The sequence below is a fragment of the Octopus sinensis genome, linkage group LG4 (genome assembly GCF_006345805.1).
Source record: "Octopus sinensis linkage group LG4, ASM634580v1, whole genome shotgun sequence".
NCBI lineage: Eukaryota > Metazoa > Mollusca > Cephalopoda > Octopoda > Octopodidae > Octopus > Octopus sinensis.
Genome location: NC_043000.1, coordinates 118743899 through 118757521, shown reverse-complemented (window position 1 = coordinate 118757521; position 13623 = coordinate 118743899). Strand labels below are relative to the sequence as shown.

The 13623-nt window shown below is 37.1% G+C and overlaps 1 protein-coding gene across 2 annotated transcripts in view; it reads left to right on the top strand.

Annotated features, from left to right (window-relative positions):
* Window positions 1-13623, top strand: part of LOC115211099 — a 54799-nt gene that overhangs the window by 5525 nt on the left and 35651 nt on the right. Inside the window, exon 1 of one of the 2 annotated variants that reach the window (XM_029779992.2) lies at window positions 1649-2116. The exons of the other annotated variant lie outside the window; for it this stretch is intronic. Coding sequence (XP_029635852.1) covers window positions 1846-2116 — 271 coding nt within the window. The 5' untranslated portion in view covers window positions 1649-1845. Of the gene's footprint in view, window positions 1-1648; window positions 2117-13623 lie in introns of those variants that run through there. 2 annotated transcript variants of the gene reach the window in all.

Below are 13623 nucleotides of genomic sequence, written 5' to 3'. Positions count from 1 at the left end.
CCCTAAATTTATTTTGATTGTCAAATAAATATCAGATTAGTCAGAATCGATTTCTTTTCATTTTGAGCAGTATTTATTAAATCGGGATTCCCTACCTAAAAGCATTTTCCACGTAAATGAAAATAAACAGATAAGAATCGAAGCAATTCACTGGCAGATTAATTATATAATTTACGGTATACGTCTTGATTTTCGCTGTCAGATTATGCGTTATTTAAAAATCACAAAACCCGGGAAATCCTACTCAAAATAATGAGTTTAAGAAGAGACAGTTGTACATAACTGAGCAGATGAAATCTTGCCTGACTTTGGAAATTCTGATTTCATGATCATACAAGGGTTTCGTTCTATTTCTGGGTTGTTGAAAATAGATATATTTCCATGGAGAAATCGGTAGAACTAACTGTTCATTGATTTCATCACAAAATATCAAGTATTTATTATTTCACAAATGTATGGGATATTTAAAATAATGATTTCTTTATTAACAATACTGGTGACAATTCTTGGAGCGAAAATTTAAATTGGTTAATGAAAATTAAGTCAGATATTTTCACGGGTTCAAATCTATCTGTGGGTCCTTGTAGGTTGTAACATTATTCGAAAATAAACTGTTATATAATAATATTTTACATTAATGATGACGGTTTTACTAATTTTCCCCAGAAAATATAGAACCAATTTTCAATAACCCAGAAATACAACGAAACTCTTGCTATGATCCTGAAGCCAAAATTTTTGAACTATTCAATATTTTATCCACACGACCAGTTCACACACACAACCGTCTGTTTATAAACCCATTATTTGTGTAGCAGTTTCTGGCTTCAGAATTATAGATTAATGGATAAAAATAACCTAATAATCCTCAACATTCTTTAATCTGAAAAGATTTGCTTGTCCAGTACGTTGTTATTATTTGAATCCTATCAAATTAAATGCTATCATACTCTTTTCATTTGAAGTCGTAGGTTTTCTAAAAGTTTGCTTGATGTTATACAGCAAATGGACTATGTTAAAATTAATACTTTGAACAGCTAGCCATCAACAGCTTTCACTAGAATCATTTAGGTCTAACGGCAAAAAATTGCTTGTGGTATTTTCTTTTTGGCCATCTTTATGAGTTTAAAAGATATGATAGCTCGCTAGTGCTAACTTATATAAGTTTCAATTCCTGTCTATTTATATTTTATTTAGTTTATTCTCTTCAGAGAGACAATTTCTTTTCGTCCCACCATTACAATCTAACACATTATGCCACCCACGGGATAATCTGTATAGAAAGTGGTGATGATAATATATTTTCTAAGAGAATCCACAATTCGTAAAAAAACTATGATTAGTATCTGGCATCTTTAATAAAATCAATTTTTTGTTGATTTTTTCCCCCTTAATTTCTGCTGCTAACCTAAAAACCTTTTGTGTTGCTTTACTATTATCAGTTGAACTTTTCCCAAACGATTTTATTGACCGCGCGCATACATACACAATTGATCAGTTAAAAATATATTAAGAAAAAGCTGTCACTGCACTTCAATCGTACTAAACGTAGCAGTAGTCACTAACAATCAATGACTGGCACACCTAGGTGACGTCACGCAGGTAATGCAGGTAGATAACCACATTAAAAAATAAGTAGAACAGTCTAAAGGTGGTAAGCGACCACTTCGTAACAAAAAAGCCGAGGGGGGAGTTATATTGAAAAGAAAAAAAAAAAAAAGGCGCTGTTTATTCACAGAAATAATTTTCCATCTGTTCCCACATCACAATTTTTATTTATTTATCACAGCTTCGGGGGATAAGGTCTAACATCAACTTCCGCTTATCGTCCACACTGGAACTGCCATGCCCACTGAGCGGAATTTCCCGAAGATCTTCTTCATCGCAGGTCTTACTGGGACCTTTCTAGCAGGACTGTTCAAACTGATTTGTTTTTCTAGTTCACACTGGATCGATCGACATGAAGGTGGTGATCCAAATTTCATTAGTGCAGGTTTATGGGAAGTATGTTATGATGGTTATAAAAGACCGGACTCTATGAGTGGCCAAAGCTACAAAGGATGTTACTGGGTATTTTCAGACGAAGTAAGAGCTCTCCGGGATATTATATTGCCATGTAAGTACTTTATAAGCAATTATTTACTGGACATTTTTTGGTATGAAATCATTATCTCCCTTACGTAAACAAGCTTTGAACTTTCATTATCGTGGGATGTTCGGTTTATCGCATGACATCTTCCCAAGCTTACAATCTGTTAATTCGTGTTATGTTGACATCGATCTTAAATACCTATTTCTTTACTACCTACAAGGGGCTAAACACAGAGAGGACAAACAAGGACAGACAAAGGGATTAAGTCGATTAGATCGAGCTCAGTGCGTAACTGGTACTTAATTTATCGACCTCGAAATGATGAAAGGCAAAGTCGACCTCGGCGGAATTTGAAATCGATCTTAAATATCGTTGACCCATTCACATTATTCTAACTGTTACTGGCATGATATCTGTTTGTGGTCAACAAAAGTATGTATTTGATTCAATTAGAACAAACTTCGATGTCTTTTATTTCGAAACTCACTTTTTAATAATCTTTTCACTTTCATTAAGAAACCAGAAACCAAACCAATTTTGTCTTCGTTTTAAATTAGCCTCCAAAGGATGGGAGTGTATCCATATCCATTGCAGGTCCTTCCAAGTTGATGTTCAACTTGAATTTCTACCTGTTGATGTCTACAGACAAATCATACACGCAGAGAGAATTCTAGCGAGCAATCATTCTAGGGATGTCTTAGCAGTGCCTCTGGTCAAATTTAATGCATTGGGCCATGTAGTATTTATTTATTGACAGCAATCTACAACATACATAGACCAGAATCAGATTCCTAGGCCTGTGAGATCCCCAGGCAAATCAATGCACTGGGTCCTATTGTTAGGGCCTGCCTTAGGGTTGCTGGCGCTAGATTAGTTGAACTTCGGCACCCTTACAAGTATAGTTTTTAAAAACTTTCACAAGGAGCAAAATAGAAAATGTAGACTAAAAAACACATGATACCCTGGGCGACTGCCCGAGTTGCTGGTACCTTGACCTATAGTAGTTATTGATTGACACTAAGTTACAGCATACATAGATCAGAATTGTGTCCCTAGGTCTGTGAAACCCTTAGCAATTGCCCTGTGTGCCTGTATCTTAAGATGGTACTAGGTAAGAGTTTGGATGAAATACTTTGTAGGAGAAGCAGGTAAATTTGAAAGAAGACACAGAGGGAGTATGTATTTACTCTTTTACTTGTTTCAGTCATTTGACTGCAGTCATGCTGGAGCACCGCCTTTAGGACATATTCTTTGTAAGCCTAGTACTTATTCTATCGATCTCTTTTGCTGAACTGCTAAGTTACGGAGATGTAAACACACCAGCATCGGTTTTCAAACGATGTTGGGGTGACAAACACAGACACACAAACACACATACCTATATATATATATATATATATATACATATACAGTTTCCGTTTCCGTCTACCAAATCCACTCACAAGGCTTTGGTCGGTCCGAGGCTACAGTAGAAGATACTTGCCCAAGGTGCCACACAGTGGGACTGAACCCAGTACCATGTGTTTGGGAAGCAAGCTACTTTACCACACAGCCGCTCCTGTGTCTACACGCTGGAGTATTACACTGGTAGTGGTTGTAGTGTGTTGATGAATGAGGATTTAGCAACCAATTTCAAAGGCATTTTTGTTCAATGCAATTGAGAATAGTCTGATATGTTTTAGATAATTGAACCTTGACTAATGTAATTCCAGCTTGTTGTGCAATCTGGCAGGTGATACCAATAGTGGAATATATCGCATGATGGTAAGAAGATGAGGTCTAAAATCTTGGGCAGAGCTCTTAGGGAGACATGAAATATTCAAAAGAGTTACAGGATCCCAGTTTATTTATTCTGTAACAATCAGTAACCATTCCATTTCTGGTAACATATTCTGATGTAAGACTTTTCTTCTTCCTCATGGCATACAATTGTTAGAGCCTGTCATAGGGTTGCTGGTGCCAGCATTGAGATGGTTTTGTGAAGAGTTTGCTGGCTGTTTTCTCTACAAAACTGATAATGCTTCACTGCAGCCAGTAAATTGGAATCATAATACTTTTCTTTAAATAAAACAAAACAGAAAAACTGTAGAATTTGAAGACACTAGTGATGGATTGAGCTGGCAAATTGTATAAAGAGAGATTTAGGCATGGCTGTGTGGTAAGAAGCTTGCTTCCCAATAACGTGGTTCCAGGTTCAGTCCCACTGCTTGGCACTTTGGGCAAGTGTCTTTTGCTATAGCCTTCGGCTGACCAAAGACTTGTGAGTGGATTTGGTAGACGGAAACTGAAAGAAGTCTGTCATATATATCAATTCATTAACACAAGAAGGACCGAGTGAGTCATTTGATGAATTTTGAAATCTTAATTGCGCACAGTTCCAAAACTATTGTAGATTTTGACATCATAGTGCTTGAATTTTCATAGTTTTATGATATCTTTAGACACTATAAATTATAGGTTGCTTGCACCAACTGTAAAAAAAAAAAATAAACCACTTCCTATATGGATCACGTGCGTCAATTAATGGATGCATTGGCAACTTTTGAAAACTTGCACCTGCTTTTGTTTATAAATACATGTGACAATGTTTTAGATATTCAGTAATTGCATAGCTCACAAAACAAAACTGCAGTTTGGCCAGAGCAGTTCATGACAACAGAAGGGAATTGCCAGAAGCAGTAGAACAGGTGGAACCAGTGCATGAAACTGGTTTTGAAATCCACAGAAAAGCCCACTGTCTCACTTATATCATACCAGTGTTAAAAATCAAAGTATGTTGTTGTTTGGAGTACCTTGCATCAACATGTAGAAGATTCTTCTGAAAATAACCTCGAAAAAATGCCTGACACCATACTTTTTTTTATAACAAGAATAAGGTAGGCGTAGATGATGTGATTGACCAAATCGCAAAACTTTATTCAGTCAAAGCAAGCAGTAGACAATGGCTAATGCATGTTTTTTATAATATTTTGGATATTGCTCTTAAAACAGCTGCGCAATTCAGTCATTAGTCGATGGGAAGATATTCAAAATGTTGCAAAAGAAATTTGTGGTGATTCACCTTGCGGTTGTTCATGTACTATCAAATACCCTTTTGAAGAAAGTTCTACCTCTGGAACTAAAGTCAAATGTATGTGTGTGAAAACAAAATGCTGAAACAGAACCACAGAAATGTATGGAGTCTGTAAAAAAAAAAAGAATCTATGTATGCAATGTGTGCTAAAATGTTCTGATAGGTGTAGGAGTGGCTGTGTGGTTCGAAGCTTGTTTACCAACCACATGATTCTGGGTTCAGTCCCACTGCGTGGCACCTTGGGCAAGTGTCTTCTATTATAGCCTCGGGCCGACCAAAGCCTTGTGAGTGGATTTGGTAGACGGAAACTGAAAGAAGCTCATTGTTATATGTACATATATATATATATGTGTGTGTGTATGTCTGTGTTTGTCCCCCCAACATCGCTTAACAACCGATGTTGGTGTGTTTACGTCCACGTAACTTAGCGGTTCGGCAAAAGAGGCCGATAGAATCAGTTCTAGGCTTACAAAGAATAAGTCCTGGGGTCGATTTGCTCGACTACATGCGGTGCTCCAGCATGGCCGTAGTCAAATGACTGAAATGAGTAAAAGACTAAAAGAGAGTATGAATGTTTAGAATTTCAATAAATTTCTTTTTATTTTGTGAGGATAGATTTCTTTCAAAATATCAAACAATTGTGACTAATATCATCGAGAAGCCATAAAATTCAATAGAGTTATACATTTAATAAAGGTTTTCCACTTCTCCTTTTCTTTTTCTCCTTCATCATCATCATCATCGCTTCTCATGCTGTTATGGGTTGGACAACTTGACTGAGGACTGGCAAGCCAGAAGGCAGTACCAGGCTCCAATCTGATCTGGCAGGTTTTCTACAGCTGGATGCCCTTCCTAACACAAACCACTCCAAGAGTGTAGTAGGTGTTTTTTATGTGCCACCAGCATAGGGGCCAGTCAGGCGGTACTGGCATTGACCATGCTCAAATGGTGCATTTTATGTGCCACCGACATGGGAGCCATCAAGTGACACTGGAAATGACGACGCTCAAATGGTACTTTTGACATCCCACCGGCACAGGGGCCAGTCAAGTGACACTGGCAACGACCATGCTCAAATGGTACATTTTATGTGCCACCAGCACAGGAGCCAGTCAGGCGACACTGGCAGAAAAACATCTTTGCATCAATTGATGCATTCTGGTCCTTAAAGGTAGGTGAAGAATCCAGTCCTGCTAATGTTAAGAAGAATTATAAAGCTTTACTCGTTAATAAATTAGTTAGACTTACAGTGAAGCCTTTTGTGTATGACACAAGTGTTGATGTTGTCTGGTGTTATTTTGATATTGCCTGAGTCAATTGACTGTTGCCATGCTGGAGCACCACCTTGAAGGATTTGTAATTGAATGTATTGACCCCAGTACATTTTTTTTTACAAGCCTGGTACTTATTCTATTGGTTCCCTTTACTGAACTGCTAAGTTATGAGGATGTAAACACATGGTTGTGGGACACACACACATATGATAGACTTCTTTCAGTTTCCATCTACCGAATCCTCTGACAAGGCATTGGTTGACTTGAGGTAATAGGTACCATGGTGTGAGACTGAACCCAAAACCATAGGGTTGCTGGCCTTGTGCCAAAATTTGAAACCAATAATTACTAAGTTATTTTATTAAATTCTTCATTATTTTGAAAATTAATTGAAATAAATGCACTGCAAAGAGTTAAATGCTGCTGTCCATCATTTCAGAATATTAAAAAAATTCTCTGGCAGCTGTATAATGAGGCAAACCCATACCCTCTCCTTAAAGTTCTAACCTTATTCTGATAGTGTGGGTTCACTAGAATTTTTTCTAACATGGTACTGTTTATACTGTTAATTTGTCCATAACCAGTATTGACATGTGTGGAGGCACATGGCCTAGTGGCTAGAGCAGCGGACTCACAGTCGAGGGATCGCGGGTTCGAATCTCAGACCGGGTGATGTGTGTGTTTATGAGCGAAACACCTAAGCTCCACGCGGCTCCGGTAGAAGATAATGGCAAACTTCTGCTGACTCTTTCGCCACAACTTTCTCTCATTCTTCCTCCTGCATCTTGCAGCTCACCTGCGATGGACCGGCGTCCCGTCCAGGTGAGGAACCTATACACCAAGGAAACTGGCCCTTATGAGCGAGGCCTGGCTCGAGAAGGAACAAACAACGACAGTATTGCCATCTGTGTAATTTCTTGTGAATTTAAAGTATTCTTTGCCATTATTTTGTATAACTGTTTAATTAAGAAGTTAGCTTCCAATTACATGAATTTTGGGTTCAGTGCCATTGTATTGTATCTTGGGCAAGTGTCTTCTACTAAAGTCCCGGTCCTGGCTGGCTAAAGCTTTGTGAGTAGATTTGGTAGATCATCATCATAATTGTTTAACATTCATTTTTCCATGCTGGCATGGGTTGGTTGGATTGACAGGAGCTGATGAGCTAAAAGACTGTGCCAAACTCCAATGTCTACTTTGGTATGGTTTCTATAGCTGAATGCCCTTCCTGACTTTGATTGTGGCAATGCTGGAGCACCACCTTTAGTTGAGCAAATCAACCCCAGAGCCTATTTTTTGTAATCCTTGTACTTATTCTATTGGTCTCTTTTGCCGAATTGCTATGTTACAGGGACAAACAGACACAAAAACATATACACACACATATATATACATATATATATAATATACGACAGGTTTCTTCCATTTTCCGTCTACCAAATCCACTCACAAGGCTTTGGTTGGCCCGAGGCTATAGTAGAAGACACTTGCCCAAGGTGCCACACAGTGGGACTGAACCCAGGACCACGTTGATGGTAAGCAAGCTACTTACCACACAGCCACTCCTGTATACATTTCTTGCCAAATTCTCTTCCCAATGTTTACAGCGCGGAACTGATCTCACGATCTGAAGCTTCTTCACTCGTATCTGTATCCATTTGTATCAATATTATATTTGGAACATCTTCTTAAGGGACGTATGAAACTACTTTCTTCTAACAATTCACATAAGAGTCCGACAGTCCCTATCTGAAAGTTTTGGTTTTCTTCTGGAGTTCTGTTTCAATGAGGTGGTTTTTCCTTCTTTCTCAAAGGCTGTCATTACTTTCGAGACAGTACTTCTTGATACACCATACTTCTTCTTTTCATCAACTGCCATCACTATTTCAGCCACTATTATCTGCACATTTCTATGCAGAATGATTTCTTCCCCTCTTAAGTTCAACATTCTTTCTTGTACTAATATAAATAGTTCCTGCTTAGAGAGAAGAGCCTTCAATAAGGCAGGAATTTCTTTGTAGACCAACAAGAAATAGCAGCCAAATTTCCTTCTTATAACATCCTAACATCATCCTTTTCAACTCTATACACAAGGCTCGAAATTTTTGGGGAGGAGTCAGTCAATTAGATCGGCCCCAGTATGCAACTGGTACTTAATTTATCAACTCTGAAAGGATGAAAGGCAAAATTGACCTCAGCGAAATTTGAACTCAGAACATAAAGAAAGATGAAATACTGCTAAGCATTTCACTCGGCGTGCTAATGTTTCTGCCAGATTGGTGCTTTACATCCTAACATCATCATCAGTATCATTGCTTAACATCTACTTTTCCATACTTGACAGAATTTGTAGAAGCAGATTTTCTATGGTCAGATACCTTTCTTGTTACTAGCCCTCACCTGTTTCCAAGCAAAATAATATTTCCTTGTAGCCAGACATCCATTTTTCTATAGAAGACTGGAAATGAGCTACATTCTTGTTTACAACCAACCTGTGATGTTAAGGTAAAGTTACACAAACACACACACACACTTGTTTCTGATGATCAGCTGGTCAACTGAGCCTGATTTTTCTTTTGAATATTTTTTTGAAACATGAAATGAATGTTTGAAGAAAACATTTATCCTTATGTTCGTTTGTTTAAAAACATTTGTGAACGAGACCTGTAATAGTCTACTTGAAAATCATGTTTTTGATTTCATTTCTGGTTCTTGTGGTAATATTATGAACATCTTAAACATTATACAACGCAATTTCATGACTTCACTTGTGTGGTGTTTAATATAATCTGAGGTCAATTCTGGGTGGGGGGGGGGTCAATAAAATAACAGTCAAGCATTAGGATCAATGTATTAACTAACCCCACCCCTTAAACTAGATGTCCTTGTGCTAAAATTTGAAACCAATATATAAGATACTAGAAAAGATTAAGGTAGTCCTTCCTGTTTGTTTGTAAGTAGTTAATGTCACACATTTTGCTATAATTGAAGTGCTACCAGTGTATTTTATTACACCATACTTCTGTTTCACCTCCATATTGTATCTCACGATGTTTCGTACAACTTGTTCATGTTAAAAGAGGAGAAAAGAGGAACTTTGAAAAGAAAATACTTGATGTTATTAAACTGTGGCTGTGTTGTAAGTAGCTTGCTTACCAACAACATGGTTTTAGGTTCAGTCCCACTGCATGGCACCTTCTACTATAGTTTCGGGGTGACCAAAGCCTTGTGAGTGGATTTGGTAGATGGAAACTGAAAGAAGCCCATTACATATATATAGTAGTTGGACAAAATAATGGAAACACCTAGCATGATAGCATCATAATTTTGAAATATCTATGAAACCATCAAAAGCTTGTTTATTTTTATGTTTTTTTTATTTATTATTAGAGTTGCTTAATATGGTTTGTTAAAATTGCTGTTTGTTTTCAGATATTATCAGAAAAAGGTAATTAAAATTCATTAAAATGACAGATCTATCAGACTTTCAATGAGGTCAAATTGTTGTTCCTTGTATGGCAAGTGCTAGCGTAAAGAAAACAGCCGAAATGTATGGTGTATCAAGAAGTACTGTCTCGAAAGTAATAACAGCCTTTGAGAAAGAGGGAAAAACCTCCTTGTTGAAACAGAACTCCAGAAGAAAACCAACACTTTCAGAGAGGGACCGTCGGACTCTTACGTGAATTGTTAGAAAGGATCACGAAAGTACAGCTCCCAAAATTACTGCAGAGTTTAATGACCACCTTGAGAACTCAGTTCCCATAAAAACTGTTCGCTGGGAGCTGCACAAAGCTGGATTTCATGGGAAGGCTGCAATCAGAAAACCACTACTTTCAAAAACAAACGTTGCAAAGCATTTAGAATGGAGTAAAAACCTACAGAATTGGTCCCTAGAGCAGTAGAAGAATGATATTTTCTTGGACAAGTCATCCTTTACCCTATTTCTGACCACCGGCCAAATATACGCGTGGAGACAGCCAAAAGATCCATTTGACCCAGACTGCCTTCTTCCAACTGTTAAACATGGAGGAGGATCTGTGATGATCTGGTGGGGTATATCTTGGAAATCTGCTGGCCCAATGGTTTCCCTTCATGGCAGAATTAATAGTCAAGGCTATTTAAGCATTCTGTCTGATTTAAATTCATCCTATGGTTGTGGAACTGTTTCCGGAGGGAAATGCAATTTTTCAGTATGATAATGCACCAATTCACACAGCTAAATTTGTTACTGAATGGCACGAGGAACATTCTAGTGAAGTTAAACATCTTATCTGGCCACCACACTTCCCAGATCTCAATATCATTGAACATTTATGGTGCATTTTAGAAACACAAGTGATGAGTCGATATCCTCCACCATCATCACTACATGAACTGGAGACTTTTAGCTGAAGAATGGACAAAAATTCCTTTGGAAACAATTCAAACTTTGTACAAGTCCATACCTCATAGAACTCAAGCTGTAATTACTGCTAAAGGCAGTCCTACCACATATTAAAATAAATTTGTTTGAAATTTTAAGGTGTTTCCATTATTTTGTCCAACCCCTGTATATATGTGTGTGTGTGTATATGTTAGGGTGTCTGTGTTTGTCCCCTCATCATTGCTTGATAATTGATGTTAGTGTGTTTACATCCCCATAACTTAACAGTTCGGCAAAAGAGATTGTTAGAATAAGTACTAGGCTTACAAAGAATAAGTCCTGGGGTCGATTTGTTTGACTAAAGGTAGTGCTCCAGCATGGCTGCAGTCACGTGACTGAAACAAATAAAAGAATAAAAAAAGTAAATTCTACTAATAAGTGCAGGAGTGGCTGTGTGGTAAGCACCTTGGGCAAGTGTCTTCTACTATAGCCTCGGGCCGACCAAAGCCTTGTGAGTGGATTTGGTAGACAGAAACTGAATGAAGCCTATTGTACATATGTATATATATATATATATATGTGTGTGTGTGTTTGTCCCCCCTCCCCCAACATCGCTTGACAACCGATGTTGTGTTTAAGTCCCCATAACTTAGCGGTTCGGCCAAAGAGACCAATAGAATAAGCACTAGTCTTAGAAACAATAAGTCCTGGGGTCAATTTGCTTGACTAAAGGTGGTGCTCCAGCATGGCTGCAGTCAAATGACTGAAACAAGTAAAAGAGTAATCATCAGATTGTTTTTAGTTCAAATTCTCTCTTTACTCTGTTTTACTCTTTTACTTGTTTCAGTCATTTGACTGTGGCTGTGCTGGAGCACTGCTTTTAGTCAAGCAAATCAACCCCAGGACTTATTCTTTGTAAACCTAGTACTTATTCTATCGGTCTCTTTTGCACACCAGCATCAGTGTTCAAGCGATGTTGGTGGTGGTGGTGGTGGTGGGGGGGCGGAGACAAACACAAACACACACATATATATACATATATATGACAGGCTTCTTTCAGTTTCCGTCTTCCAAATCCACTCACAAGGCTTTGGTCAAGTGATGTTGGGGGACAAACACAGACACACAACATATACACACACATACATATATATATATATATATATATTATATATATATATATATATATATATTGTTATATTTCGGAATGATCATTTTGCCAGTTTAGCCAATAAAAACACTATATATTTGGTGTTACTTTGCTTCAGTGTTATTTATTTTTTACATTAATCTTAATCTTATTTCGGCCAGAGTTCTTTCGTCACACTCCTGTGACCACATCAGTGGTCCTTTGTTTTCTTCTTCCTTATATCTGACTCTCCTTACTAACCGTCAGCCATTTTGTATTTCTATTGTATGTCTTCATTTGTACATGCTTATATCTCTATGTGCGTTTATGTTTATTTAGTGTGTGTTTGTGGGGGATGCCTGTAATATTTGTATCTTCTGTTTATATATGTTCATGTAATTTGTAATTTTATATGTTCATGTAATTTGTATTTTGTTTTTGTTGTTTTTGTTTATTCTTATTTTGTTCATGTGTTTACATCCACCCATTATTATCATTACATATGCTTGTATGTATGTATGTATGTATGTATGTATGTATGTATAACAACAATACTAGTAATAATAAGAATAAATTGAATCGAAAAATATATATATATATATAGTTATTTATTTCTATTAGTTTATTTATTTATCTGTGTATTTATTATGTTTTCAGGATCCTCTATCGTCATATGTTGTGGTGTGTGTTAGTGCTCCATTCTAGTTTTCTATTCAGGCTAGGTTTATTTTCTATTATGTGTGTAGCTTCTGTAATTTGTCTAATGAAATATAACAATATCTGTTTCAACACACGACTTCACATAAAAAATCTTGCACAACAAATATTTAAACGTATATATATATATATATATATATATATATACGATGGTCTTCTTTCAGTTTCCCTTTACCAAATCCACTCACAAGGCTTTGGTCAGCCCAAAGCTATAGTAATAGACACTTGCTCAAGGTGCCATGGTGTGGGACTGAACCTGAAACCATGTGGTTCGCAAGCAAGCTACTTACCACACAGCCACTCCTTTGCCTTTTTCTATGAAAATAATTTTCACATTTATTTTCTAAATCAGATTATTGTTGAATAACTCTAGCCAACTTTTCTGAACTAAAAACTATGGTTATATACAGGTAGCTTGTCAAATGGACAGGGCTAGTGTGACATTCCAAACATATGGCTGTTAAGATGAGTAAACAAAGGAGCTTGTGTGAACTTACTTAACAAGCTACAAATAATAATCAAATCTCCCATAAATTACATTCTATTGGGTCATCTCATAAATATTGTGGTTTTGTCAATTGCGTGAAATAAAAGTCAACTTGCAATAAGAGCAGGTAGTAATTTTACTTAGTACTTATTCTTAGTGCAAGTTTTGAAGAATGCAGTTTGATTTTAAGAGTTATTTTTTCAGAGCTATAATGGAAGTGACAAAGGAGCATATTCGGCATATTTTGCTTCACGAGTTCAATAAAGGCAACAATGCAGTGACAGCGTGAGGAATATTAATGCAGTATATGGTGATTGGACAATAAGCATCAGCCAATGTCAACGGTGGTTCCAGAAACTAGAAGCCTAGAAGATCTGTAAGCTCGACAAGGATGTCCTGCAAACTCTGGTGGAGCAAAATCCCATCGTAACTGTTGAGGAACTAACAGAGAAGCTTGGATTTGGTTATTGAAAAAGTCAGATTCCTCACAA